Source organism: Mobula hypostoma, chromosome 12, assembly GCF_963921235.1.
Source record: "Mobula hypostoma chromosome 12, sMobHyp1.1, whole genome shotgun sequence".
In the NCBI taxonomy this organism is placed as follows: Eukaryota; Metazoa; Chordata; class Chondrichthyes; order Myliobatiformes; family Myliobatidae; genus Mobula; species Mobula hypostoma.
Window position 1 is genome coordinate 48,129,701 of NC_086108.1, and position 27,194 is coordinate 48,156,894.

Consider the following 27,194-nt stretch of genomic DNA (forward strand, 5'->3'; position numbering starts at 1 on the left):
TTTATTTATTTATGATTATTATCACCCAGTGCTCACTGTTAATGAACCTGTGAATTCTTCCATTTTCTTCCGTTCCTGTCTCTGCATGTACTACACTGTTTTTCTTTTACTGCACTTTAAAAGAAAACACTCAAATGTTTTGCTGTGCTTCACCTTGGGTTCATTTTAAAAACTACATTGTCGCCACTGTTATGTTTTATAAACCCAAAACTCTGAACTATTTAAAAGAAAGACGGGGACCAGGGATGCAAGTCAAACTTGGCGTGTTTTTATTTTAAACAAGGTGCATATATCACATGGTAGTGTCATGATGTATGCAGTTCACTTAGTTTTACAGATAGCACGTAATGAATTAGTTGAACAAAGAATGCTTAACAACATATTTACCAGATTACTCAAATATTATTGAAATATTAAATACACTACATCATCAGCAAATGTGAAGAGGACTGTGTACCAAAGAGATCAATCCAGATTCCAGATTACCAGATACCATGGATCAACCAAGAGATCCAATCCTTACTGCAGTCCATGTCTGCAACATTCATATTCAGTGACATTGACCTATGTAAAACTATTGGGAATGCCAAGAGACAATGTTAGTCCAAAATAGAGTTCAGACCAGTCATCAGTTGTGGTGGGGCTTACATCTTACAATGAGCTACTAAATGAAGTCCTGGAGAGTGAACTGTGGATAGAATCTGACCCATACCTTGTCCTTTAGATCCCACACAGATCAGTTTGTGGAGGCATTTGCAGACATTTTAAACCTATTCCTACTTCAGTCTGAGGTTCCCACCTTTAAGAAGACAACTATCATATTGGTGTCAAAGAAAAATAAGGTAACATGTTTTGAAGACTACAGTCCAGTAGCTCTTCCATCTGCTATCATAAAGTGCTTTGCAAGACTAGTCATGGTACACATCAACTCCAACCTCCCAGGCAGTCTCAAACTACTGCTGAATTAGGTCTATGGTCAACAGCATCTGCCTGGGTTTACACTCATCTCTGGAGCATCTGGATAATAAAGATATCCAAGTCGACTATTATTTATCGATTGCAGCTCTGCCCTCAATGCTATAGAAGTGATAGGATGCTACAGCACAGAAGCGTACATTTTGGCCCATTTACTGTATGCTGAATTCCAAGTAAACTCGTCTCCAAACTCCTAGACCCGGGACTCAACACTTCCCTGTGCAACTGGATACTCGACTTCCTGACCAACAGATTGATATCAGTAAGGATAGGCATTAACACTTCCCACCACAATTATACTCGGACTGGTGCCCCTGGGGGATGTGTCCTCAGCCCCCTACTCTACTCCCTATACACTCACCACAGTATGGCCAGGTTCTGCTGCGGCTCCATCTGCAGGATTGCAGATGACACTACTGTAGTTGGATGAAACTCAGTACAGGAAGGAGAAAGAGAGCCCAGTGGCATGGTGTCTCAACAATAGCCTTTCCTTCAATAGCAGTTTAAAAAAAACAAGAGCTAGTCATTGATTCAGTAAGTGAGATGAAGCACATGCCCCTGTTTGATTGATGGTTCCAATGTAGAAACCTTAGCTCGTCCTGGTCCAACCACGTAGATGCTGTGGCCAAGAAAGTTCTCCAGTGCCTGTACTTCAGAAGGCTAGGGAAATTCAACATGTCCCCATGGACCCTTAGCAATCTTTATCAATGTAGCACAGAAAGCATCCTGTCTGGATGCTTCATGGCTTGGTATAGCAACTGCACTGCCCCAGACAGTGGGAATCTGCAGAGTTGTGCATTACAGAATCCAGCCCCCCTCCATGGGCTCTGCCTACACTTGCTGCTGTCTTGGAAGAGCAGCCAACATAATCAAAGATCCCTTCCACCCTGGATATTCTTTCCTTTCCACCTTCCATCACAATGAAAATTCAAAAACTTGAAAGTACATGCAACGAGGATGAAGGATAGCTTCCATTCCCACTATTGTAAGAATTTTGAATGGACCTCTTATACAGCATCATGCACTCTTGACCTCACAATCTACATGAGCATGGCCTTGCATCTTACTGTCTCTCCGCACAGCACTTTCTGTAATTGTAGCATTATATTCTGCATTCTGTTACTGGTTTTACCTTGTCCCTCAAAGCACTGTTGTAATAAACTAATCTGTATGAACAGTATGCAAGACAAGTTTTTAACTGTACTTCGGTACATGAGACAATGTGACAACTAATTTACCAATGTTCAATTCTCACTTCAATTGCAAGGTTAGACCATCATACTGACATTATGAAATGCTTGGTATAATGGCAGGCAAAACAAAGATTTCACTGTACTTTGGTACAGATGAAAATAATAAACTAATTATTAATTGTTTTTTAATGTCTGATAGGATAGTGGCATGCTCAGATGTACTGTCTACTTGAGATTCAACTAAAGGTGCATTTGTTTGTCTTGTAGGTCTGTTTTACAATTGCAGGTCACTGCTGGATTTGAAAAACATCAAGTACAGCAGGACCAGCCCATCAGCAAGTTGCTAGATAGTAACTGAGCTGGACTTGCTGCAAATTATTTTCCTGATGTTGCCTAGACATTTTGCATACAGTTGTGCCAAGATGGTGCATGATCTAACCAATACAGCGATTGAATATTTTGGACGTTTTTATTGGGATTGCAAGATCCTGTTGGACATTGGTAATGTAGACTACTGCAAGTCTGTTCATTGGCGAGACCAAGTGGGGGAGCTGCGTTGCCTTAGTTGTGGCGAAGACTGGGCCTTGGCCATGGAGTCGCTTTGGACAAAGCAACCTGTTGCAGCTGCCCAGGGGGGAGAGCAGGATCTTCTGCTGGGTGCACTGGAATTGTGCTGAGTTGGGAACTGGCCTCTCTTGCCAGTGCTGCCCTCTGGTGTTTGCTCGGTGCTGTCCTCCAGTGTTTGCATAGTGGAAGAACAGGATGGACCAGGACAATCTGCAGTCATGCCACTCAGGGACTTGGGCTATATTATTATTTTTTCTTTGTGACTGTATGTTTTCCTGAAATCATAGCCATATGTGTAATTTGCTGTGTGCTGGTGGTGATGTGTTTTGCACTTGGACCCAGAGGAATGCAGTTTCACTTGGCTATATTCATGTATGGTTGAATGATGATTGAATTTGAACTTGCACTTAAGATCACATTCAATAGACACATATCACATTTCAAAGTTGGTCCTTGACTTCCTGACCAACAGATCGCAATTAGAAAGGATAGGCAGCAACACACCTGCCACGATTATCCTCAACACTGGTGCCTTAAAAATGAGGCTGTGTTTTCAGACCCTTACTTTGTTCCATATACACTGACGATTATGTGACCCCATTCTGCTCTAAATCTTGTTTAAGATGGCATTGCTGAGGGCAAGCGACCACTTACTGGTGGTTTCCAAGACAAGGAATACAACTGAATACTTCATTAATAACACTGTAAAAAAATTATGGTAAACAATCATCGCAAACAATGAAGAGGCGAGCGAAGACGAGGCTGAGTCAGGGGTCAAAGCGTACAGGTGTGAGGCAAAGTCGGAGTAAGGTTGAGGTATGTTCGAAATGAAGTTGGGGTGAACAATGCAGAGAAAAGTCGGAGTGAAGGATTGGCAGATTTGGGGCCCATCTACCTAAACTGAGAGTGAAGTTTAATCGATCTAAGCGCCGGGCCGATTTGGAAAGGTCAGGTACGGGCCGAAACGTGGTGGCAGGGTCCAGGCCCAGAGCGTATTGATGCGAAAGGGCCTGTGTCTTAGAGCGAGAAACGACCCGATGTTTGGCTGATTTAAACGCTGGGCCAGGTGGATTGAAAAGGCAGGGTGTCAGGACCAAAGACGAGGGTCGGGCCAGTTCTGCTCGTTGCTCTGCGACGCTTTCTCTGCTATGTACTGAACTGAGGCCGAAAGATCTGGGCCTGCTCCAGGTCTTGTGTCTGAGGACTCACTTTGCTTACCCTTATTGTTTGCACAATTTGTTTTTTTTCTCTCTCTGCACGTTGGGTGTTTGTCAGTCTTCCTTTTTTTTAATGGGTTCTTTTGGGTTTCTTGTTTTGTGGCTGCCTGTAAGACAACGAAACTCAAGAATGTATGTTGTATACGTACTTTGATAATAAGTATACTTTGAACTTTGAACTCCATCTACACTGATACTGCTGGTTTCAAATAATGAGGTGGAATGAAGGATGGAGATAGAGAGCCTAGTGGCATGGTGTCATGACAACAACCTTTTCCTCAATGTCAGTAAAACAAAAAACCTGTTCAATTTACTTCAGGAAGCAGGGCAGAGCACTTGTCCCCATATACAGCAGTGGTGTTGCCTCTCTTTTGCTTTCTCATCCTCCTCTCTTGTCCTCTCTCTGCTCTGGTGTCCTTTGTGCCCACTCTCTGCATTTATGTTATAGATTTTATCTCCAATATTCTTAATTTATCTCTTCTCATCACTTTGCCCATATTCTGCTCCATGCTTGCATCTTGGAGTTTCTTCCCTCTCTCCTCTGCTCTATGACTTTCTTGTGCTGTCACATGATCTCCTTCCCTTCCATGCTCTGCAGATGCCAGACTACGTTCTCTCCCATGCTCCCAGCTTTATCTCCTGATCCTGGCTGTATGCCTAGCTCCATTCCTAGCCATGAAACGGCCAAGTACCAGCATTCAGTGTAGATAGGAGCTACCATTGGCTGTGACCTTGCAAGGATTGTAGAGAATTGAGGCAATGGTAGTATTGTTAGAGATTCTGGCTTTTGGATAAGATGTTAAACCAGTGAGATGTAAGCATAGCACGATGTTGTAGAGAGAAGGATGCTTTTGATCAGTAATTCTCTCTCGCTCATTACATCATCAAAAATTAATACTGTGCCTGTTGATTCGTTTGCTGTGACCTTGCTTTTTAAAATATGGCCACTGTATCTGGTTACATAAAATTGATTTGCGCAGGATCTTGAAGTATTTTGTGATGGTTAGGCATTAAATAAGTGTATGTTCATTTTTAAAAGAATATGAAAAATTCAGAATTGGTAGTAGTAATAGTTGCTCAATACTTATAATGTCTAAGGAAGATATTTTTTAAGGTGGATTGCTTCAGAATCACATTTTGCACCCAGAATTAAGTCAGCACATTTTGAATTTTGTGATTCAATGCAAGTCTATGACTTTCGAACCATAAATCCAGCACTTTAAGATGAAACATGTGTGCTGAGCTTCACTGCCAGTGGGTCAACATGGTCTGTACATGTGGCCTGTTACTTGTTCTAGTCCGCACTTTACTCAAAACAGAATTCCTTTTATATACGACAAGTGATTTAGTTTGCTGAAAATTATGGCCTATTTGAATGTCTTATAAGGTTAGTTAAGGCAATTTTCTGAGGACCACGGGCGTTTCATTGACATATTTGATGAATGATTTCACAGTTTCAGCAATTGTGGCAATTCATCACTCTGAGCACTTCGTTATAAATTCTCTTTTGACTACTGCAAGACTGAATGAACAGAAATTTATCAGCAAGCTAGGAATGGACAAATTTAAGAGAATAATCAAAAACCAGCCAATAATCATAAGATAAGAAATTTTTGGTTTAATTGCATTATTTTAATAATCTGTACATGCCTCATCGTTACTTCCTTGGAAGGAAAATGTGTCATCCAAATTGTTTGAAATAAAATATACATAAAATCAATGTAAATGATGGGTCCATTGAAGCCTATTTCCCAAAATCTGGTAAACTTGCATTTAAAGGAAGCTGTATTTTTTGCTGTGAAAATGCCCTGATATAGTTGAAAATGGAAATATTGCTAAATCATCCTCTTCCTTTACTGTTACCTGTTTCATTGATTGCTAATTCTGCTGACTAGCAGTACTGCAGAGCTCTATCAGATCCATTGGTGGTGGCATTGCAAATGGTCTCAGCCCTAAACGTTGACTATCAATTTCTTTCCAGAGATGCTGCCTAACCTACTGAGTTCCTTCAGCATTTTATGTGTGTTACTCAAGATTTTCACCATCTGCATAATCTGTTATGTCCCCTGCTACTTGTAATGCTTAGCAAATGTAATCTTGTAGCAGTTGAATTCTAGCAGGAGTGGGCCATTCATTCCCTCAGGCTCATTACTGAAGACATTAGTAGCAGAATAGTTGGGGTACAAAGATGATAAAACAGAAAGTGCTGTTAATTTTCAGCAGGTGAAGAAGCTACATCTGTGGGAAAAGTGAGGACTCTTTGTCAGAGTTGGTTCATTCTTTGGAGAGCTTAAAATTCAGAATTAGATAGGTTTGAGTGAGAGGAGAGAATGGAAATGTCAAAATAGTTAATGTCATGCCGGCAGTTAGATCTTGAATAGGTAAATAGGCAGAGTGTGTACATTTATGGAAAATGATTGAAAGAGTCCACAGATGGGTTGAAAGATCCTGGCTGAAACAAATGGATGTATAGGTGGCATAAGAAGCATTTATTGTTTTGGGCTCTAAATTGGTTGAGATATGCATTTGGCAGGGTGGGGGGGGGGCAAAGCTGAGGTTCTGCTGAGACCGATCATTCAGGATCACAGAGCAGAAGATCAAAAGAGAAGGTGTAAACACGTAAAATGCATTGGGTATGTGACTGGTGGTGAGGAGGGAACATGATGGAGGGTGAATTGTGAGAAAGTAACAGAAGATATTGGTGTGTATGATCTTTGACGTCCGATTGAAGGGAGTAGAATCTTCTATTGCAGCACCGAATGCAGCAAAAAAAGAGTTTGTGGACCACAACAACTTTGATACAGAGTAAGTCAACATTGTTGCAGAGAGAGGTCAAGAGTATTGATGAGCTGATACATAGCGTTGAGTGTGAATCTGAGGTTGTGAAAAGCACAGTGTGTCGATACCTTGGATAGCATCCATCCAGACCTTACCCTTGATCTTGGGAGAGTCTGAATGGTGAAGGCCATCATTACAGTTGGAATCCACTTGGAACAAGTTACAGATGGTGGCTTTTGCTGAGGAAAGTGATATATCTGCGGAAGCAGGTTTTGATCAATACTGTATCAATGATAAGAAAGATGAATAAGGAAAGAGAGACAGAAGCCTTATCAGAGAGCAGAGAAGGACTCCTTTGGGTTAGGCATTCCTGTAAGAGAAGGCACAGTGGATTCAACAGATAAAAATATTTAAAAAAAACTGTAGATGCTAAATTCTAAAATAAAAAATAAATGCTGGAAATACTCAGCAGGTCAGGCTATATCTGTGAGGAGAGAAACTGCTAATGTTTTAGGTCAAAGACCTTCTTCAGAACAGGGAAGGAGTCAAAGTAGGATTGTAAAGCTGCAGGGACCAACGGATAGGGGAATATCTGTGAGAGCACATTTGAATGATCACAGGGATAGGCTATAACACAAGATTAGAGTCATACAGCACAGAAACGTTACATACTTCTGTACAGGGATGTCCAGGGAGGGTAGCACCTTTGCTGAAGGGGCATATTGTGTCCATTCCAGGGCAGCTCAGTCACCTTTGGTCTCCACTGGACACTCAACTCTCACCTGTGGCTCCAAGTAGCTGTACACCCCGGTACACCCCTTCGATAGGTAAGGGTAGCCGGTGGGCCTTGTACCCCAATAAGATAGGGACATACCTGTGCTAGCTCTGGCAGACTGGGCAGACGAGATGTACAGGTGAGATCCAATGGGCAGGAAGGCGGTACTGTAGTGCCCCATGGAGATCGAAGGGTATGGCGAGGCACAGAAGACGTCATGGTCATCCACTACAACCAAGGAAAACTCCAGTCTGTGATGATTGTTTGTACCATTGGACCTGGTCTTCTGAATTTGAGAGAGTGGAACTTCCCCAGTGCAATGGCTTTTCCACTGTAAAAACCCCCCTGCACGGGTTTCCTATCATTGTCAGACGTGACAGACAACCACCATCTACTCCAACAAATAATCTGCTGGAAAATCTGAGTCAAGCAACATCTGTGGGAGGAAAGGATCTGTTGGTATTTTGGGTTAAAGCCCTGCAAGGTGGGGAGATGCACCAGTAAGCACGCTACGAAGAGTGGAGCAGTGTCAGTGTTACATTTTGCTAATAGGATGGAAGCGAAGTGGCCCTAACTTCTGGTTGAGGCCAGTGAGTGTACATAATGCATGCTCTCTCACCATCCGGTGATCAGAGTTGCTCCTAATATTTTTAAATGAGCTCCTGCATAAGATTGAAAATAAGTTTGTAAAACAGTTAATCTGAAATTTAGAGAGAAACTAATTTTTGCCATTGCTCCTACATTCAGAGATCATCAGATGCCACAGTGTCCATCATTATTCTCATTGTTCAATCCTGTTCTCACCCCTAGAATATATAAGATGTGAATAAAGAAACATAAGTATTTATTTCTTCAAAGCCTGTTCCCATCACTTACTAATTCCCCCATTATAGCAGCCAGTTGTATCCACAACTATTTTGTATGGTGCAGGGTTACAGAATTACTGAGTTTCTACCACCTTCAGTTGAGTAAAGTCCTGCTAAATAGCTCAATTACTGAGTTAGCAGCTGGTGACCCTATGTGCTTCATTGTAAATGTTACAAAAGTCCCATCAGACATTGTGTAATTGTTTGTGTGGCTGGGTGTCATTTGCAGTATGATTTTCTCACTTTGCCTGAAGTAAATCAACTCTTGACACCTGGTGAAGTGGGAATAAAGTAGCAGATGATGATGATGGAATGGCCATTTACATCAATTTAAGTTGCCCTGGCTCACTTGAATAAATTAAATTAATAGTCCCACTGGATAATGCATGTTTTTGTAAGAAAGGGAGCCTTGCACTTCGATGCGGGTTCTGGTTACTGCTGCATTTACTAGCGCAGTTAGCTCTGCTTAATTATTGAGAGAGAGGATGTTGAAAGATCTGTGAGCAATTCCTAGAGAAAGGAAAACAAAATCAAATGAAATCAAGTTCACGTTTAATTATCATCAACTATATATGAATACAGCTGAACGAAACAGTGTTCCTCTGAGGCCAGGTACAAAACATACACAGCACATTCAAAATAGCAACCACTCACTCAATATTGAAAAAAAACATATACAGCCCAAGTCCTTGAGCAACATGTCCCACAAATTGCTGGTGTAGTTCTCGGCAGTATGCAAACATACGCATGCAATCCAACCTGTCATTTCACCAATCGAACACTGATGGGAGAGGCCAGTTCCCAAGCGAGCACAGATGCCAAGCTACAACACCTATGGGATCTCCTCTCCTGGTCTGTAACAGCAGGCAAGCCCGTGGCTTGAAGTCCAGTCCTCGCTATGAGTGAGACCATGCAGCTCCCTTGCCATCTGTCACACCACTAAACAAGGGAGACCATGGTATCTTACATTATCAATGTCCCAGGGTCTTGCGATAGCAAGAGAAATGTTCAGGACAATCACCCATGGTTACACCGCATGCCACCTCGTGCACTAACTCTGATGCCTTTAATGCCTTTCCTGTAGCAGTCAGCAACATGGTCTGTACCCAGTCCAGCACCTCTGCTAATGAGCAGCTCACTGATGGGGTAGGTCTGTGGTCTCCGGTCTCCGAACTCCTTGGAGTCCAGCATTGTCTTGCTATTGTAAAAAAGACATTTAACAAAGGAAAAAACACGTTTGGTTGGCCCTCAAGAGGTTGCTCCGTTTTACCGCAAGTATGGGGCTTGATGTTTCTGAGATGCTAAAGTACTGTAATATTTGTTGAGTTATTTAAGAATCAAAGTAAACGTGATGTTTTGGAGTTGAAGAAGATTCTGTGATGATGGTCAACTGTGGCAGTGACATGGATTATTGATGTTGATTTTCAATTCATTGAGCAGTTATTAATACTTGAGTAATATCTGCATTGAGTTGAAATGTCTCTCAGCGACCATTAATGGGATCTTCAAAGTGCTCAGCTAGATCTGGCATACAGCCTGTATTAAATCATCCTTACGGGAGGAAACTGCTTTTTAAACGTTGACCAAATTGAGGTGTGTTCATAGATTTTAGCAGGTATAGGGTGGGCTGGTGTTGGAAGTCTTTGTCAAACTCTCTTTGAAATTTAGAAACAAATTATTCTGATTAGTGCAGAAGGTGATATTCCATGGATCAGGATCAGGTGAGGCATCGGGTGCCTTTTGCTGTTGACCAAGTTGGTGTAAGTGGAGTTGGGAGGTAAGCAGGCAGTTGTTATGCAACAGGCAGATTGAAGTCACGTCTTTGGATTCCACTGTCTGGGGAAGCTGACTCCATGACAAGTTGAAGTGCTGTGTCTGCTGTATGTTCCACTGACCTATTTGTGATCACACCTCAGTTTGGTTGGATGGAGTTTGTTAATAGGATGGGCTCCAGTGGTATCTGCCAGCATGGTTAACATAGCAATTCAGGGAGAAGTCAGCCTAGTATCTGAAAGAATAGGGATAATTTTAAGAGGCAGAATTGCTTCCACATGATGTTTTGTGTTGGATTGAACGAAGGTAAGATTTTATGATTTAAAGAAAATGAGGTCTACCCAATTCTATGCTCTTGCTGACCAAAAGCAGGACTTTGATCAATTGCCCCAAAGAAAGTCTCCGTCAGTCTGAAGTTACTAACATTTCCTGGATTAATTGGAGTAATGAAGGGTCGGTTATCCAAAATTGTTAAATTTAATATTAAATTCCAAAAGTTGTAAAGTTGCTAGGTCAGAAGAAGTGATGTTATTTCTTAAACTTGTGTTGCGATCTGGAAAAGGGGAAAAAATGTGTTGTGTCTCCTGAGTTGCCTTAGCAGCTATGATGAGAAGAAGGTATGGAAGAATGAACTAAAATATTGCAGAGGGAGTAGTCCCTTTGATATGCTGAAAGCGGAGGAGACGGTGTATCTGATGACGTTATTATGTTGAATCTCTTGAGCGACTATGAAGAGAAATCCTTGTTCTGAAACACAAAAGATTCTGCAGATACTGGGAATCTTGAGCAACACACACACAAAATGCTGGAGGTACTCAGCAGACCAGGCAGCATCTTTGGAAGGAAAGGAATAGTCAATGTTTCAGAGATCCTTCAGTTGATTGTGACTGTTCATGTCCCTTCATAGATCCTGTTTGATCCACTGAATGCCTCTGGTATTTTGTGTCTGTTGTCCTTGTTGTGGATGGGAGATGCCTGGATATTAAGCCAAAGTGTAGGGAATGTTTGCGAGCTCTGTCAATTCCACTGGGGGGGGGGAGAAAAACACTGTGGAAGAAGCAACATCACACAAGAAGCCAATATATTGAATTTGTTACTGTTGTTCCTTCTCCTTAAATCATGCATTCCACTGTCTGTAGGATTTTGTTTACATTTCCTCTTTTTTTGTTGCAGGTTCTAAAATGGGTAAAAGAAGCAGTTCAAGCATCCAAAGTTCACCTGCTATCCACAGACCATGCCATCCAAGCTGTAAACACCTGGCAAATCCCCTTCGATCCCAGTCTGAAACAGGTGACCGTGTCTCTCAGTGGTCCTGCTCCTTTTATTGAGATCAGAGATCCCTCAGGTATGGTTCTTGAGTATTAAAGAGATTATTGAACACAATGAGTGTCTGTGAATAAACTTGGGCAATTATCAGAAGCATTCATTTTGTCAACTTACAATGTAGTGTTATGCCTTTATGAGCATTATTGCTTTTCAAAGAAACATGCCATGGTGAATACACAATGAAGTTTGGTACTGATTTGGCAATTTATTTCTCTTTTTGTTCTTCTGGTTTTTTATCTTAAAGTGACTGCAATCCACATGGGTGTTTTAAAAGAATAGTTAACTATGCTCTCAAGGGTTGTGCTGTTTCAGGCCAGGATTTGACAGGCAATAACAGGCACTTTCAATATAGTGAACTTTACAGCAACTGATTAAAGATAGCTGGAATGCCATGTTGTGACATATACTGTATTTCAATTTCATGAAAGAAAATCAAAAATTTATTTATTCAACAGCAGTTAATAATTAGGAATGCACAAAGGGATCAGTTTAACAAGCTGCCTGTGTTCATTAGAATTCAGAAGAATGTGGAGTGACCTCACTGAAACCTATCGCATGGTGAAAGACCTTGGTAGAGTGGATGTGGAGAGGATGTTTCCTATGGTGAGGGAGTTTAATACCAGAGCGGAGAGTGTCAGAATAGAAGGGTGTCCTTTAAGAATGGAGATGAGGAGGAATTTCTTTAGCCAGAGAGCAGTGAATCTGTGGAATTCTGTGACCCAAGCAGTTGTGGAGGCCAAGTCTTCATATATATTTAAGGCAGAGGTTGATAGATTGAATTTTTTGAGATGTAACTAAACACATTGATGAGGGTAGAGCCGTAGATGTAGTGTATATGGATTTCAGTAAGGCATTTGATAAGGTACCCCATGCAAGGCTTATTGAGAAAATAAGGAGGCATGGGATCCAAGGGGACATTGCTTTGTGGATCCAGAACTGGCTTGCCCACAGAAGGCACACAGTGGTTGTAGACGGGTCATATTCTGCATGGAGATCAGTGACAGTGGAGTGCCTCAGGGATGTTTTCTGGGACCCTTACTTTTTGTGATTTTTATAAATGACCTGGATGAGGAAGTGGAGGGATGGGTTAGTAAATTTGCTGATGACACAAAAGTTGGAGGTGTTGTGGATAGTGTGGAGGGCTGTCAGAGGTTACAGTGCGATATTGATAGGATGCAGAACTGGGCTGAGAAGTGGCAGATGGAGTTCAATCCAGATAAGTGTGAAGTGGTTCATTTTGGTAGGTCAAATATGATGGCAGAATATAGTATTAATGGTAAGACTCTTGGCAGTGTCGAAGATCAGAGGGATCTTGGGGTCCATAGGACACTCAAAGCTGCTACACAGGTTGACTCTGTGGTTAAGAAGGCATACGATGCATTAGCCTTCAGCAATCATGGGATTGAGTTTAAAAGCTGAGAGGTAATGTTGCAGCTATATAGGACCCTGGTCAGACTCCACTTGGAGTACCTTGCTCAGTTCTGGTTGCCTCAGTACAGGAAGGATGTGGAAACCATAGAAAGGGTGCAGAGGAGATTTACAAGGATGTTGCCTGGATTGGGGAGCATGCCTTATGAGAATAGGCTGAGTGAACTCGGCCTTTTCTCCTTGGAGTGACAGAGGATGAGAGGTGACCTGATAGAGGTGTACAAGATAATGAGAGGTATTGATTGTGTGGATAGTCAGAGGCTTTTTCCCATGGCTGAAATGGCTAGCACATGAGGGCATAGTTTTAAGGTGCTTGGAAGCAGGAACAGAGGAAATGTCAGGGGTAAGTTTTTTACGCAGAGTGGTGAGTGTGTGGAATGGGCTGCCGGCGATGGTGGAGGCAGAAACAATAGGGTCTTTTAAGAGACTCCTGGATGGATACACGGAGCTTAGAAAAATAGAGGGCTATGGGTAATCCTAGGTAGTTCTAAGGTACGGACAGGTTTGGTACAGCTTTGTGGACCAAAGGGCCTGTATTGTGCTGTAGGTTTTCTATGTTTCTCGATTCTTGATTGGTCAGGGCATGAAGGGTTACAGGGAGAAGGGAGCAGGTTAGGCCTGAGAGAAAAATTGGATCAGCCATGATGAAATGGGAGAGCAAACTTGATGGTTGAAATGGCCTAATTCTGCTCCTGTATCTTATGGTCCTATGATCTTAATTAATGGGGAAATCAATGGCTAAACTCTCTCAGTAATTTGCTAACCACCTTTTTTGTTGTCCTTTTTAATATGTCATTTAAGGATTTTAATGTGATGTTAGTCTCTTATGTGGGAAGATTTCTGTGTTAATGATAATCACATTTCTCTTGAATGTGTCATGCAACCGTGTCTTTGCAGATCTTAGTTATGTCTTCAGCTAGTTTCAGGTTCCTGGAACTAGCTAATGAGCCATGTGCTGTTTTGGGATAAAACCCAGATGCAATTTATTTTAAAATAACAGTCTTGCATTGTGAGAAAATAAGTTTTTCATATTTCTGACTTGAGATGATAGATCTCCAAGCTATAACCATGGAAACCGTTTGGTGGTTTTAAACCTCACTGATGCTTCTCTGCACTTGGCATGTAATAAGGATGCTTATCCCAAAGGAAATGATCTTCTAATATTATCTACAAAAGTAGTCTAACAGTTCTATGAAGGACAGGAAAGCAAACACCAGATCTGTGCGTTAGTTAACCATCAATTTCTTAACCCCTTGGTGACCTAAATAGTCTTCGATTTTGACATGCTGAATAATGTGGTCTAGCTTATATCAGTGGTGGTTGTCCAGGTATATATATGTACTAATCAAACCAGCTTTCCTCAGACAGTAAGCTCAACCTGCTGAACATTAAAAATATATTAATACATGTTTAAAAATTTCATTAACATTTCAACTGAAAACTCATTTTTTGCTTTGGGAAAATGTTATTCTCAGTTTTAGTACAGTTGTTAACAAGAATACAAAATTTATATTGATTAAGCTTTTCTTTCGGCCTGCAGGAAAAATTATCAGGAAAGGATCTGGTCTTAATGAGCTTTTACATATTGCAAACTCTGCCAGGGTGGTAAACATCAAGAATCCACAACCAGGACTCTGGACCATTAAGGTAAGTCTTTATGGTAATGGCATGTGTAAAAACCTTTGATATCTTCCTCGGGACCTCAGCCCTAATTTATTATGAACGCCATCACTTTCACACCATAATTTCAGCAGGAAGTCAGTGGAACCTTGAGGGAAGTTTGGGAAACACAAAGCAATCTTCTGTTACTCATGGTGCTGCATGAATCAATACATTCCCACATCATGAAATTATCATCCCTGACCCATAGTGTATTATTAATGTTCAGTCCACCTCCTCATAGCTTGGAATCCAAGTTATCCATTTCTTTGATTTGTGCCACTACCCAGTGTCATTAGAGAACATTAGAAGGTATGTTTCTATTGTGTTATTGTTTTGTTATTATGGGAGAAGGAGGAAATTCCATTTAAACATACATTCAGTGGCCACTTTATAAGGTACAGAAGTGGAACCCATTGTGGCCTTCAGCTGCTGTAGCCCATCCTCTTCAAGGTTTGATGTGTTGTTGATTCAGAGTTGCCCTTATGCATATGCATGGTTATTTGAGTTACTGTTATTTTCCTGTCAGTTCGAACAGAACTGCCACTGAAAGTTTTTTTTTTGTTTTTCGCGCTATTCACTGTAAACTCTAGACACTGTACTTGAAAATCCCTGGAGATCAGCAGTTTCTGAGATACTTAAACCACCCCGTCTGGCGCCAACAATCATTCCACCATCAAAGTCACTTAGATCACATTTCTTCCCCATTGTGGTGTCTGGCCTGAACAACAGCTGAGCATCTTGACCATGTCAGCATGCTTTTATGCATTGAGTTGCTGTCATATGATTGGCTGATTAGGTATTTGCATTAACAAGTAGATGTACAGGTATATCTCATAAAGTGGTTACTAAGTATACAGCATCATCACAGCTTGATTTTTGCAGACGTCATTGTTAGTTGCTGGAAACTCAAACAATATGGACCAAACCAAGCTTGTTTGTATTTGAAAACATCATCTTCTATATGTACAGGCAAAGTCATGAGGATTTTCTTGTATACCCTTCCTCCTATGTCGTATGGCATTGCTTGTTCTTGATGGTACATTCTGGACAATTTTTTGGAGTTGAGTGAGAAGTTGCATGGTGATTGCAGGATTTGGTTTCCTCATTAGCTGTGGTTAAAAATCGGGCTTCCACTGCGAGTAGCATTTGTGCTAGGATCATCAATGGCCAGAAAATCCTGGGTCCCTTGGAATCCTATGTGATGCTAGATCCAGAAATTTACCAGGAGTAGTGCTTGATTTTGGAAATGCTGTGCGGGAAGCTGGAGAACGGAGGATTGTTGGATTTTGGAATGCTGTGATTCAGATTCAGATCCGAATTAGATTTAGATTCATTTATTCATCACACAAACATCAAGATATACAGTGAAATGTGTTGTTTCCATTAATGAACAGCACAACCTCAGGATGTGGTACCAACATGGCATGTCCACAAGCAACAGCAACAACAACACAACAGCAGCAACAAAACAAACCCTTTCCTCCCTCCCACCTACGCACTCACTGACACATGCAGAGAGGCCTCCAACCCCCAGGACAGGCTGCTGTCGGGCCTCGACTACTGGACTCGCCAACTTGTGTTTTCAGCCTTAAGGCTTTGACTTCCAGTACTGACCCCAGGACTCACTGATCGTGGACTTTGAACTGCAGGTCTCTCTCAGACTCTGGACTCACGTGGACCTGGTGGGGGGTGAGGGGTTGTCACCAGCCCTCATGCTTCTTGTCCACCTGGACTACGATCCCCGGACCTGCCGACGTGAGGGCAGGGCCGGGATCACTATCCCATGTCCAAGAGGCCTGCTGACCTTGGTCGTTGACCATGGGGATCGCAGGTTTTTATCTTCAGCACCGGCTGACCTGACATCTTTCCATGGAGATCGCTGGCCTTCTTCCACGGAACACTCTGACCTGGTCTCGAGCTTCTGCCCCAGCTTTTCATTTACTGCTTCTGACCTCTGAGCCTAAACCCAAATCTGTCCCCTAATTTCCCACGCTGCCCCAAAACCATCCCTACGAATGTAAAAGCAACTACATCTGAGCCACTGCCTCCACAGATGTCACAGCCTGCTGCCACCTTGACCCGGTAAATGTGCCTGAGCATATCATGACTCCGGGATGGTTGCAAGTTCAAGGCATAAAACTGTATGCAGCCATTTAGCAGTACGATGGGGGTGGTGAGTAGGGGAGGTTATGGTTAATCTCTACCTCATAAAATCACACCTGCTAACACTCACAGTGCTATCATGTTTGCTGTTGTGTGCTGGGGCAGCAGGCTGAGGGTAGCAGACACCAACAGAATCAACAAACTCATTCGGAAGGCCAGTGATGTTGTGGGGATGGAACTGGACTCTCTCACGGTGGTGTCTGAAAAGAGGATGCTGTCTAAGTTGCATGCCATCTTGGCCAATGTCTCCCATCCACTACATAATGTACTGGGTGGGCACAGGAGTACATTCAGCCAGAGTCTCATTCCACCGAGATGCAGCACTGAACGTCATAGGAAGTCATTCCTGCCTGTGGCCATCAAACTTTACAACTCCTCCCTTGGAGGGTCAAACACCCTGAGCCAATAGGCTGGTCCTGGAATTATTTCCTGGCATAATTTACATATTACTATTTAATTATTTATGGTTTTATTACTATTTAATTATTTATGGTGCAGCTGTAACGAAAACCAATTTCCCTCGGGATCAATGAAGTATGACTATGACTGTGTCTAATCTGTGAAAAATTCTATGTGAGCAAAGTGATTCATGTAAAAGTTGTGTCTGTGAGTAGTTTAGGCTTGTAATTTGACTGCTGGTCATCTTACTGCTACAACAGGGATGCAGATGATCACAATACAGTGTCTGGCAAAGGTACCATGTTATAAATCAATTATCATGCTTGAAAAATTATTTCTTATGTCAGAATTTATACATTTATTTGTCATATGATTTGTTGGTAAGCAGATCATTCTAATTACAATAAGATTTACTCAATAGAGAGTTTTGTTACTTGCATTCCGGTCTTTGTGAAAAATAGAACACATCATTTCCTGAAACAAAGTCACTCACAGTGTGGTGCTAATTCATTATTGAAAACAGAACCCGGAGCTCTTTTTGTATTACTCTAGTGCTTTTGGTTTCCAACTCAAATGTCATGCAGACATTTAGAAAAATCTACATAAAACTTGGCAGATATATGAAAGAAGATTACAAACAATAGCTCTTTTTGACTTGGTTACCCCAGCTGATAGTCTTTCCAAAATGGGCCTTATTTGGTGAGCAAGAAGTGCATACTGGGAAATAAGCTCCAACTTTGAACAGGTATGGGTTTCATTTGTAGAGGCCTATAGATGGTATTGTTCTTACTGCAGTGTTTGTTTTTCCACTCTGGGTCACAAGGGGTAGCAATGGCTACTTGCCATTCTATACCAATGGCACATTAAAGGTTACCCTTAACTCTTGAGATCCCTGGCTGAAAATATTGACCTCAGTAATGCATTAGGGATAATTAGACAGGGTGTATAATTTTGATTTGTATTCACCAGACTGCTGAAAACCTTCAGCTTTTGAAATTTCCTTCTAGTTTAATTGGGATGACAAAAATCAGATGAAATTGGTTAAATTTAAGTTTCAATGTAGTTGTAAGTGGGCTATTTCAGCTTCATCCAAATCAAATTCTTTTACATGGAAACTATGCTCTGTTCTTCCTGTGTGGATTTTAAAGATCCCTTCGCCAAGGGAATTGAACTAATATGGCCTAATACAGTTTTCAAAAGATTTTTTTACAGCAGTACAGAAGAGTAGGTGGTTTTGTTGTCAAAGGTTATTTACCTTTGTTGCCTTCCCCTGTAACCTCCTTGAAGTTTGAAAATAATTGCTGTTTGAGGTTGGTCAAATAACACGACACAAGTAATTAGGTACATTATGAATGTGGGGAGATAAAAAGGATCTCTGGTAAGGGCAGAGGAAGATGACCTTACTGATAAGACATGATGAAATATTTATGCTGCGAAGCAAGTATTTCTCACACCTCTGCTCCACTTGCCAGGCTGGTGATGGTGAAAAGGTTGGGACTGCATGTTTTCTGGAGCTGATTTCATTGTTTCCTTTCTGCCAGGATAGGTTAAGTGTTGGTATCTTGTAATAATTTTGGATCAAACTCACTGGACTCTAAATGTTCTTTAAAAATGATCCTAAGCTTTCAGTTCAAAATAGTGGCACTCTAGAATGGTCAAGACCTCTAAATGTTTAGGTAGATTAATGAGAAGAAATTAATAAAGATTACCAAAGTGAAGAAAAAGCCTACTTAGAGAACAGGGCTTTAAAAAGCATGACACCTCTATTTTAAAAAAAGCAATGGTCCAGGAGTTTAATCATGTAATTTATTTGATGAAACAGAACCCTATCCAATTGCAAACCTTGACTATGGCAGTACCATGTACTATTAACAGATTTGAATTTTGTGGCTGTTGTGTAGAAATGCTTGAAATATTTAGAGTTTGTAGCACTGATATTAATTCTTGTGTGAAAATTTATTTTAAGGTATCCTTCTCCCATTGGGCCAGTCAATGGGAAAAGTATGCAAGCTAGAATACTGGATCATCATCTCGACACCGGTGCCTGATTTATTGCTTTTAGTTGGTAATCTGTAGTGGCCCTTTAGTGAAGATTGTCCAGTGTCATTTGAGCTACAAGGTATTGGTAGAAACCATATGTAGATTCATAGGACAGTACAGCACCAAATCAAGCCCTTCAGCTCATCTAGTCTGTGCCAAACGACTAATCTGCCTAGTCCCATCAACGTTCACCCAAACCATAGCCATCCGCACCCCTCCCATCCATGTACCTGTGCAAATATCTCTTAAATGGTGAAATTGATCCCACTTCCACCACTTGCGCTGGCAGCTCGTTCCACACTCTCACCATGCTCTGAGTTAACAAGTTGCCCCTCATGTTCCCCTTAAACATTTCACTTTTCACCCTTAACCCTTGACCTCTATTTTTAGTGTCACATAACCTCAGTGGGGATAAAAAAAAGCTTGCTTACATTTATCTTATCTATGTCCCTCATAATTTTGTATACCTTTATCAAATCTCTCCTCAATCTTCTACGTTCTGACCTACACAATCTACTCAACCTTTCCCTATAACTCAGGTCCTCAAGTCCCGGCAACATCCTTGTAATTTTTTTTCTATATTCTTTCAATCTTATTTACATCTTTCGTGTAGGTAGGTACCCAAAACTGCACACAATACTCCAGGTTAGGCCTCACTAACATCTTATCCAACTTCAATATATCATCCCAACTCCTGCACTCAGTACATTGATTTACGAAGGCCAAAGTGCCAAAAGCTTTCTTTATGACCCTATCAACCCTAATGCCACTTTCAAGGAATTATGGATCTGTATTGCCAGATCCCTCTGTTTTACCACACTCCTCAGGGTCCTGCGACTCACTGTGTAAGAACTACCCTGGTTGGTCCTCCCAAAGTGGACTACCTCACACTCGTCTACATTAAGTTTCATCTGCCATTTTTCAGCTTATTTGTCCAGCTGATCCAAATCCTGCTGCAAGCTTTGATACTATTCCTTCCTGTTCACTACGCCCTCAATCTTGCTGTCATTTGCTAATTTGCTGATGTAGTTTACAAATTATCATCCAGATCATTGATATTGTGGAAAAACAATAGCAGACCCAACACTGACGTCTGTGGCTCACAACTAGTCACAGGCCTCCAGTTAGAGAAGCAACCATCTACAGACACACTCTGGCTCCTTCCACAAAGTCAGTATCTAATCCAATTTCCAACCTCATCTTGAATAAACAGCTGAATCTCTTTGACTACCCTCCTATGTGGGACTTTGTCAAAGGCCTTGCTGAAGTCCATGCAGCCAACATCCACTGCATTGCCTTCACCAGCTTTCCTGGTAACTTCCTCAAAAAACTCTCTTAAGATTGGTTAGACATGACTTACTACACACAAGGCCATGTTGACTATTTCTAATCAGTCCAGGTCTATCCAGATATTTGTATAACCAGTCCCTTAGATTACCTTCCAATAACTTTCCCACTGCTGTTGTCATGCTCACCAGCCTAAAATTTCTTAAAGCCTTTCTTAAACCATGGAACAACTTTACCTCTCCCCTGGCTCCTCACCCATGCCTAAGGATGTTTTAAATATCTCTGCTCGGCCCCTACAATTTCTGCACTAGCCTCGAAGAGAGTCTGAGGAAGCACATTGTCAGGCCCTGGGGATTTATGATCTTGATTTCTTATTTCAGCAATCAGTGAAATAAAATAAAATGTAAAGAATAGTCTGTATTGCTTCTTATGTAGTCCTGAAGAAGGGCCTTGGCCCGAAACACCAACTGGTTATTTTATTCCATAGATGCCGTCTGATCTGCTGAGTTTTTCCAGCATTTTACATGAGTTGCTTTGGATTTCTAGCATCTGCAGACTTCCTCATGTTCACATTGTCCTTTGTTGGTTAATTTATATTTGCAACACAGCATGGCAACACTTCTTCTTTCAGTATTATCTGAGAATCAAGACCCAACAATATACAGCAAACATACATCCTAATGTACCATTTATTTCCATTTATTCCCTCACAACACCTTGAAAGTTCTTGGAGCTAAGAGTCATAGCCATTTTAGACAGCAACAACAATGATGCCAAATGATCATTTGTCAAGAACAAGAATTACAGTGGAAAGGACATTGGGTGAAACTACAAACAAAAACACGTGTATTATGACCACCTAATGGGGACCGAGAACTGAAGGAGCAAATTTGTAAGGAGCTAGCAGATATTTGTAGTAAGCACAAGGTTGTGATTGTGGGAGATTTTAATTTTCTACACATAGACTGGGAAGCCCATTCTGTAAAAGGGCTGGATGGCTTGGAGTTTGTCAAATGTGTGCAAGATAATTTTTTGCAGCAATACATAGAGGTGCCAACTAGAGAAGGGGCAGTGTTGGATCTCCTGTTAGGGAATGAGATAGGTCAGGTGATGAAGGTTTGTGTTGGGGAGCATTTCGGGTCCAGTGATCACAATGCCATTAGTTTCAATATAATTATGGAGAAGGAAAGGACTGGACCCAGGGTTGAGATTTTTGATTGGGGAAAGGCTAACTTTGAGGAGATGCGAAAGGATTTAGAAGGAGTGGATTGGGGCAATTTGTTTTATGGGAAGGATGTAATAGAGAAATGGAGGTCATTTAAAGGTGAAATTTTGAGGGTACAGGATCTTTATGTTTGTGTTAGGTTGAAAGGAAAGGTTAAAAGTTTGAGAGAGCCATGGTTTTCAAGGGATATTGGAAACTTGGTTTGGAAAAAGAGAGGGATCTACAATAAATATAGGCAGCTTGGAGTTAATGAGGTGCTTGAGGAATATAAAGAATGTAAAAAGAATCTTGAGAAAGAAATTAGAAAAGCTAAAAAAAGATACGAGGCTGCTCTGGCAAGTAAAGTGAAAATAAATCCCAAGGGTTTCTACAGTTATATTAATAACAAAAAGATAGTGAGAGATAAAATTGGTCCCTTAGAGAATCAGAGTGGATGGCTATGTGCAGAGCCAAAAGAGATGGGGGAGATTTTGAACAATTTCTTTTCTTCGGTATTCACTAAGGAGAAGGATATTGAATTGTGTAAGGTAAAGGAAACAAGAAGAGTATTTATGGAAAATATGATGATTAAAACAGAGGAAGTACTGGCGCTTTTAAGGAATATAAAAGTGGATGAGTCTCCGGGTCCGGACAAGATATTCCCTAGGACCTTGAGGGAAGTTAGTGGAAATAACAGGGGCTCTGACAGAAATATTTCAAATGTCATTAGAAATGGGGATGGTGCTGGAGGATTGGCATATTGCTGATGTGGTTCTATTGTTTAAAGAGGGTTCTAAGAGTAAATCTAGCATTTATTGGCCTGTGAGTTTGACGCCAGTGGTGGGTAAATTGATGGAAAGTATTCTTAGAGATAGTATATATAATTATCTGGATAGACAGGGTCTGATTAGGAACAGGATTTGTGCGTGGCAGGTCATGTTTGACAAACCTTATTGAATTTTTTGAAGAGGTTACTAGGAAAGTTGACGAGGGTAAAGCAGTGGATGTTGTCTATATGGACTTCAGTAAGGCCTTTGACAAGATTCCACATGGAAGGTTAGTTCGGAAGGTTCAATCATTAGGCATTAATATTGAAGTAGTAAAATGGATTCAGCAGTGGCTGGATGGGAGACGCCAGAGAGTAGTGGTGGATAACTGTGTGTCAGATTGGAGGACGGCGTCTAGCGGTGTGCCTCAGGGATCTGTACTGGGTCCAATGTTGTTTGTCATATATATTAATGATCTGGATGATGGGGTGGTAAATTGGATTAGTAAGTATGCAGATGATACTAAGATAGGTGGCGTTGTGGATAATGAAGTAGGTTTTCAAAGCTTGCAGAGAGATTTAGACCACTTAGAAGAGTGGGCTGAAAGGTAGCAGATAGAGTTTAATGCTGAAAAATGTGAAGTGCTACATTTTGGTAGGACTAATCAAAATAGGACATACATGGTAAATGGTAGGGCATTGAAGAATGCATTAGAACAGAGGGATCTAGGAATAATGGTGCATAGTTCCCTGAAGGTGGAATCTCATGTGGATAGGGTGGTGAAGAAAGCTTTTGGTATGCTGACCTTTACCAATCAGAGCATTGAGTATAGGAGTTGGGATGTAATGTTGAAATGGTACAAGGCATTGGTGAGGCCAAATTTGGAGTATTGTGTACAGTTCTGGTCACCGAATTATAGGAAAGATGTCAATAAAATTGAGAGAGTACAGAGGAGATTTACTAAAATGTTGCCTGGGTTTCATCTCCTAAGTTACAGAGAAAGGTTGAACAAGTTAGGTCTTTATTCTTTGGAGCATAGAAGGTTGAGGGGGGAATTGATAGAGGTATTTAAAATTATGAGGGGGTTAGAGAGAGTTGATATGGATAGGCTTTTTCCATTGAGAGTAGGGGAGATTCAAATAAGAGGGCATGAGTTGAGAGTTAAAGGGCAAAAGTTTAAGGGTAACATGAGGGGGAACTTTTTTACTCAGAGAGTGGTAGCTGTTTGGAACGAGCTTCCAGCAGAAGCAGTTGAGGCAGGTTCGATGTTGTCATTTAAAGTTAAATTGGATAGCTATATGGACAGGAAAGGAATGGAGGGTTATGGGCTGAGTGCAGGTCGGTGGGACTAGGATAGGGTAAGAGTTCGGCACGGACTAGAAGGGCTGAGGTGGCCTGTTTCCATGCTGTAATTGTTATATATGGTTAAAATCAAATGAGTTCAAATGTAAGCTTAACACCAAAGGTGAATGGCATTCTATTTTATCTCTTGTTAATGCTAAACGCAACACAGTGAACACAGATTAGGAAAATGATGAAATGTTATAAACCTGCAGATCACTCACTGTAATGTGTGCTACAGTATGGATCAGCCCACACCGAAGAACATGCCAACATGGTTTGATTCTCCTTGGCTGCACTGAAAAACTGGTTACTGTGAAACATTTTCAGCTTCAAACAGTGCTGTGTGCGGCTACCTCCTTGTAATAACCGTTAACAGTCTGGACAATTAGATACAGTAGAGCTAACATTACTGGCAACTGTCCATTACACCATCAAGGAAATACCAAATATGGTTCACAGATGTATATCAGCTTGTAAATCTACTGCGAGCCATGGATTGCCACAAAGGTAAATCGGCATTGATTGAAAATCAGTCCAATTACTGCTAAAATAACGTCATATTCTATGTGAACTTTATTATAGTTTGAAATTACTGATTTCATTAACTTTTAGCAGATATATAGTTGCAACAAGTTGGTTTCTATTAAATCAGCTGCATAATTTGTCCCAAGTCATATCAGGAAGATTGTTCTGGATGTCACAGATTATAGGTCATACTTTGAAAGTACTTGCCTTGAACATGTTTTACGACATAACCACACATGAAATCGCGGCTTTTGTAATAATTGAGAGGAATTTATTAAAAGCTTTACCTTCCCTCTGTATATAGAAACTGAAAGTCTAATACTAAGTATTGTAGATTCTTAAGAAACAATTTGCTTGATTAACCCTATAGCATTTGTTGTCAAAGGAATAGTAGAACAAGTAATGATAAATTCAAGGTTTTCAGAAGGCTTTGTAAGGTACCCTACAATAGACTAACACATCATGTCAGAGCACATGGAATCAGGAGACACGGTGGTGAAATGTATTGCAAGCTAGCTTCAGAACAGAAAGCAGAATAGAATAAAGGCTAGCTTTTCACAGTGAAGCAGAGTGAGTGGTGATGCTTTGCAAGAATTATTGTCATTCACTATTTACATTAATGATTTAGAATTTGAGCTGCAGAGTCAGTGGCTGCAACTGGAGATGAAGTTCATGATTCCACAATCTCTAAGACTGCACAAAAATAGAATTTATGGAAGAGTGGCAGGGAAGAAGCCCTGGCTAAAATAAAAAGCAATGCTTGCCCGTAAGACTTTGCAAAGAGTCAGTTAGAAGATACTGTAAAGATGTGGAAGAATGTCTTGGAGTCAGATACAACTAAAGTGGAACTTTTTGGCTTCAACACTGAGATGTGTGTGAGGTATAAATCTAATACTGTACATCAGCCAGATAACACCATCCCTACTATAAAGCAGAGTGGAGGTAGCATCATGCTATGGTGATGCTTTTCAGCAGCAGGGACTGGAAAGCTGGTCAGGATTGATGGGAAGATGAACGCTGCTAAATACAGAGAGATCCTGAATAAAAACCTGTTAACCCCTGCCAGAAAGTTTAAACTGGGGAGGAAGTTTGTCTTTCAGCAGGACAATGACCCAAAGCACACTGCCAGAGCAACTATGGAGTGGCTTCAAATGAAGAAAATTGATGTCCTTGAGTGGCCCAGTCAGTGTCCTGACCTTAACCCGATCAAACATCTTTATACTTTATACTTTTTTGTCGCCAAACAATTGATTCTAGAACATACAATCATCACAGCGATATTTGATTCTGTGCTTCGCAGAATATATATATTTAATGCAGATTCTTGATTGGTCAGGGCATGAAGGGATGCTGGGAGAAGGTAGGACTTTGAGGCTGAGAGGAAAATTGGATCAGCCATGATGAAATGGTGGAGCAGATGCATTGGGCTAAATGGCCTAATTCTGCTCCGTTATCTTATGGTCTTACCTTTGGCAGGACCTCAAGATTGCTGTCCATCACTGCTCCTCAACTAGCCTGGTTCAGCTTGTGCAATTTTTCAAAGAGGAATAGGCAAATCCTGTTACATCAAGTTGTGCAAAGCTAATAGAGACTTATCCAAAACTACTGCAGGCTATAAAAGCTGCAAGAGCTGGTTCAACTAAGTACTGAGCAAAGGGGGATGAATACTTTTGACATTCCAGTTTTTGTATTTTTAGTTGTTCATGCTTTACAATTTTCCCTTTTTTTGGGCATGTGTGTCAAGGAGCCATTGGGTCTTATCCGGCGTGTCTGGAGTGAGCCATGTCTCCATGGAACACAGAATGCAGCATTTCCTCATTTCCCTCCAATACAACAATCTTCAGTCTGCAGTCTTGTTCTCCAGTGACTGTACATTTGCTAACAAACTGCTGGATAGAGAGAGTTTCACTCCACAGCGATCCGGTCTGGCTTGGAGTCCTACCCTCCTCCCTCTCTCACAGCCATGGTGATGTACCTTCATCCACTTAAAGGTGCCTTACCTGTGTTCTTGAGAGTTCAGTCCTCCAGAAGATCGTGAAATTGCTAGGTCATTAAGATGGTTCAAAAGTACATTGCTTAAAGGGTAATTATAGGCTGCAGATTGGAGTAAGAGTAATTCAAAAGTATTTTGAGAGGTGTTGTCAACAGCCCACAACATGTTGCTGTGGTTTACCAGTGCCACATTGATTTCTTTTGAGTTGAAACAGACTATTCACCTTCCATATCCGTACTCTCTGAAACAAACTTGGCAACTTGTTTGGCAGGATCTCGGATCTTTTTACTTTTTTTACCCTTTTTTAAATCTGTTAACTCCTTTAGACCTACAACATTCCAAGATCATGCTTTGCTTCACTCCAGATCCCAGTATAAATTCCCCAAACTCAGCGTTACTTTATTCCTTTTGGATGACTAGATATTAATCTCTGGAATTCCACCTTTATATCGCTCACCCTGCTTTCCCTAACTACTTCATTGATACTGAAATTTGGTTCCATCGAGAACGTTGGGTAGTTCTTAAGTATTGCCAATTCATTAAGTCCTTTATATTGTCATAGCTGGGATGGGGAGGGGGGAAGTACTAGCATAGATAAACTCTGACTGCTTATTAAATGCTCCCAAAGGCAGGTGCCTCAATTAACCTCTGACGACCAGGTCCAGATCCTGGCCTTCATGTGTGGTTTAGCTATTAAACCTGGCAGAACCGTATACTGATAGGAGAAGGGCAAAGGTCGGTGACTGACACCTTAAAACCAGCTGCTTTAGGCAGATGAGGCTCGTCTGCCATGGCTGGTAGCTCATACAGGAAAAGAAAAATTCTGATCTCAAGACTTCCACTGCCTTGTGCTATGCCCACTCATGGGGATGGCTTTGGGAGAAAACTCTGAGGAACAATCCAAAGCTGTAG

The 27,194-nt window shown here is 41.2% G+C and overlaps 1 protein-coding gene across 4 annotated transcripts in view; it reads left to right on the forward strand.

Moving 5' to 3' along the window:
* Positions 1–27,194, forward strand: part of hmcn1 (hemicentin 1) — a 551,025-nt gene that overhangs the window by 118,336 nt on the left and 405,495 nt on the right. For all 4 annotated transcript variants that reach the window (XM_063064023.1, XM_063064025.1, XM_063064024.1 and 1 more), the window contains exons 5-6: positions 11,318–11,489; positions 14,439–14,545. In XM_063064023.1, the coding sequence (XP_062920093.1) occupies positions 11,318–11,489; positions 14,439–14,545 (279 nt within the window). The remainder of the gene's footprint in view (positions 1–11,317; positions 11,490–14,438; positions 14,546–27,194) is intronic.